The following is a 2,421-nucleotide window of genomic DNA, read 5'->3' as shown; positions in this document are numbered from 1 at the left end:
TAGGTTTTTTGGTAAGAGTATGTGACTACACGGTACTCCTTATGGTTTGTAATTCCCAATTTAGCATTTGTTCTCTCATCAGCTGAATATTGAAAACAAACTGCCTGTTTATGTAGTCAGTGGTTATGGTATGGCTTGATATAGTGGCCAGTTTAGTCAAGAGCAGTTGCATTTGTTTTGGTCATGGCAAACTAAAACCAAAAAGCAGAGAAATTGGCTACACTAGTATGTGTAATTAGTCTATGGCATTGCCCTTAAGTGCATATGGAAAAGCTTGTACAGAGATACTATATGGTATCTTATTTTTAAGAGGTATCTGTACTAAAAGAAATGATGGAATCATAAAGTGGTCAGACACTGGTGGAACTGAAATATCTTTTTCAAAGATACAGTAGTATAATTAGAAAAACTGGAGTGAACTTGTAGCCCGGAGGTATCAACTTCCACTTTTTTTTCTTCTCCTTGCTTCCAAACTAGGATACAAGTAAAACTCAAAAATATGTCAAGAAAGAGGGTGCATTAGAAGCCAATCATAAGGTTCAGGAAAACAGAAGTATAGTCCACAACAATGGCTTGAGTTTTCAGCATGGCAAGTATACACGAGACTCCACTCTAATTCAAGGAGAATGTCGGCTGAGTGATGGCAGCCTTAGCCCTGACAGACCGTATGGTGAAACATCCTTGTCTGTACCACTTCATCCAACAAAAAGGCCAGCATCAAATCCACCCCCTATCAGCAACCAGGCGACAAAAGGTAATGTTTAGCTCTGTTGTCCTCTTGCCAGAGTGGAAAAAAAAAAGAAAAAGACTAGGAAAAGGAACTTGTAAACATCAAAAAAGAGCTTTTAGATGCAGAAACTGAAAAAAGAACAGACTTAGACCTTGAGGGAAAAATATAAAATGGGCATCCTGTGGACTCTCAAATTTTGGCACAGAATGTGTGGAGGCAGAATTAAGAGAGATCTAACTGAGTGCGCGGCCAGATGAAACTTTCATAGTTACTGTTGCACCTCTAGAGGTGTATCTGTTATGCATTTATTACAGGGAACAGAACCACAACTATACTCTGAAACACTGGCCTGAATCAGATTTGTTTATCGAAGTAAAGGTTTAAAAGCTGTGACATTTCAAAAAATAGTCTGATGATTATAATATTTAGGTTTTCATTTCTAGTTTATTTTCTATAATTTACTCAAGGGAATAACTAACTTGAACAAAATTCAGGAAGCTTCGTTTGGGTTCTCCCCTACCACACCCACTGCCCTTCCCTAGACTGGAAATGTTTGTAAATAATATAACCACTTTATTTATGATAATGCTAGCCAGAGTTTAGGGAAAACAATTCCTGGTTTTTTTTACAATTCTGATTCCCTGTTTGTTTGCTCCCAAACAGACAAATGAAGACTCTTTTTTTTTTGTTTTGTTTTTGTTTTTTTATAAAACTGATTCAGGTGAAAATTTTGCCTGCTTCAGCTTGAAAGCTGGGTTCCATCTTTGTTCTATCATGATAAAAATTTGTTCTGAAATTCCTGGTTGAAGTACTTGATTTCATTTTTCAGGCAAACGTCCAAAGAAAGGAATGGCAACTGCTAAACAGCGCCTTGGGAAGATCTTGAAGCTGAACCGGAATGGCCATGCACGCTTCTTTGTTTAACGTAGCTGCTACTTCTACTACTGCTGTCTTTCCTACACAGACCAGTATTGAGGTCAACAGAGCCTGGAGCTACTGTTATTCCTCTGCTTGAAGCAGACTTGCATGTACCATATAAAACACTGCCCGATGAACAAAAATGAGAAAGAAAAAAAAAAAAAAAACACAACCCAATGCTGCATTTTCACTGTGCCACACCTGCTCAGCAATAACCATATGGGAACGGGGAAATCTTCAGAGAGACATGGACTGTGAGAAATAGTCTCTCATCAGGGCTTGAATATCATTTTTTGCTGGTAGTTTCTGACCTAATTAATGAGGGGAAGATGATGAAGGTGGTTTATCAATAATTTATTTCTGATAGATTTTGACAACTTTTAAATTCGTTTAAAAACCTATTTATTTGGAAGACTTTTTTGTGGGGGTTATTAATTTAGATTTAAGAATGTGAACGTTTTTAATTGTTTTGATAATGTATGTTTGGTGCAGTGGAGAGCCACATTAATTGTGATTAGTCTGGACTCCTAAATTTGATATTCAGGTTATAGTCTTAAATAGGGGTGAGATGCATTATTAATTATTTTTTAAATTAAGGCATATGGAATCTTATTTTTTTTCCTGCTTTTTGTAAGCTATTGGCTGGGCTTCTGTTGACTTGCAAGTTGAATATTCTCTGCCAGCTTGATTATTTTTTGACTTGTCCTCTTTTATACAGATTTATTTATTTGATGGACTAGAAGAGACTCCTAAAGACAGAAGAATCTTCTTGC

The 2,421-nt window shown here is 36.6% G+C and overlaps 1 protein-coding gene across 1 annotated transcript; it reads left to right on the top strand.

Annotated features, from left to right (window-relative positions):
- Positions 1-477: 477 nt before the first annotated feature.
- LOC104074907 (lysine-specific demethylase 7A-like) lies at positions 478-2,044 on the top strand (the record flags this gene model as incomplete). The annotated part of the gene is made up of 2 exons (XM_009575206.1): positions 478-754; positions 1,560-2,044. Coding segments are annotated over 2 exons (372 nt in total), but the record flags the coding sequence as incomplete, so codon positions are not given.
- Between the last annotated feature and the right edge of the window lie 377 nt (positions 2,045-2,421).

The sequence above is a fragment of the Fulmarus glacialis genome, unplaced genomic scaffold (assembly GCF_000690835.1).
Source record: "Fulmarus glacialis isolate BGI_N327 unplaced genomic scaffold, ASM69083v1 scaffold14443, whole genome shotgun sequence".
Classification (NCBI taxonomy): domain Eukaryota; kingdom Metazoa; phylum Chordata; class Aves; order Procellariiformes; family Procellariidae; genus Fulmarus; species Fulmarus glacialis.
Note: the sequence above shows the minus strand (reverse complement) of the source record. Positions and strands in the feature narration are given on the sequence as shown.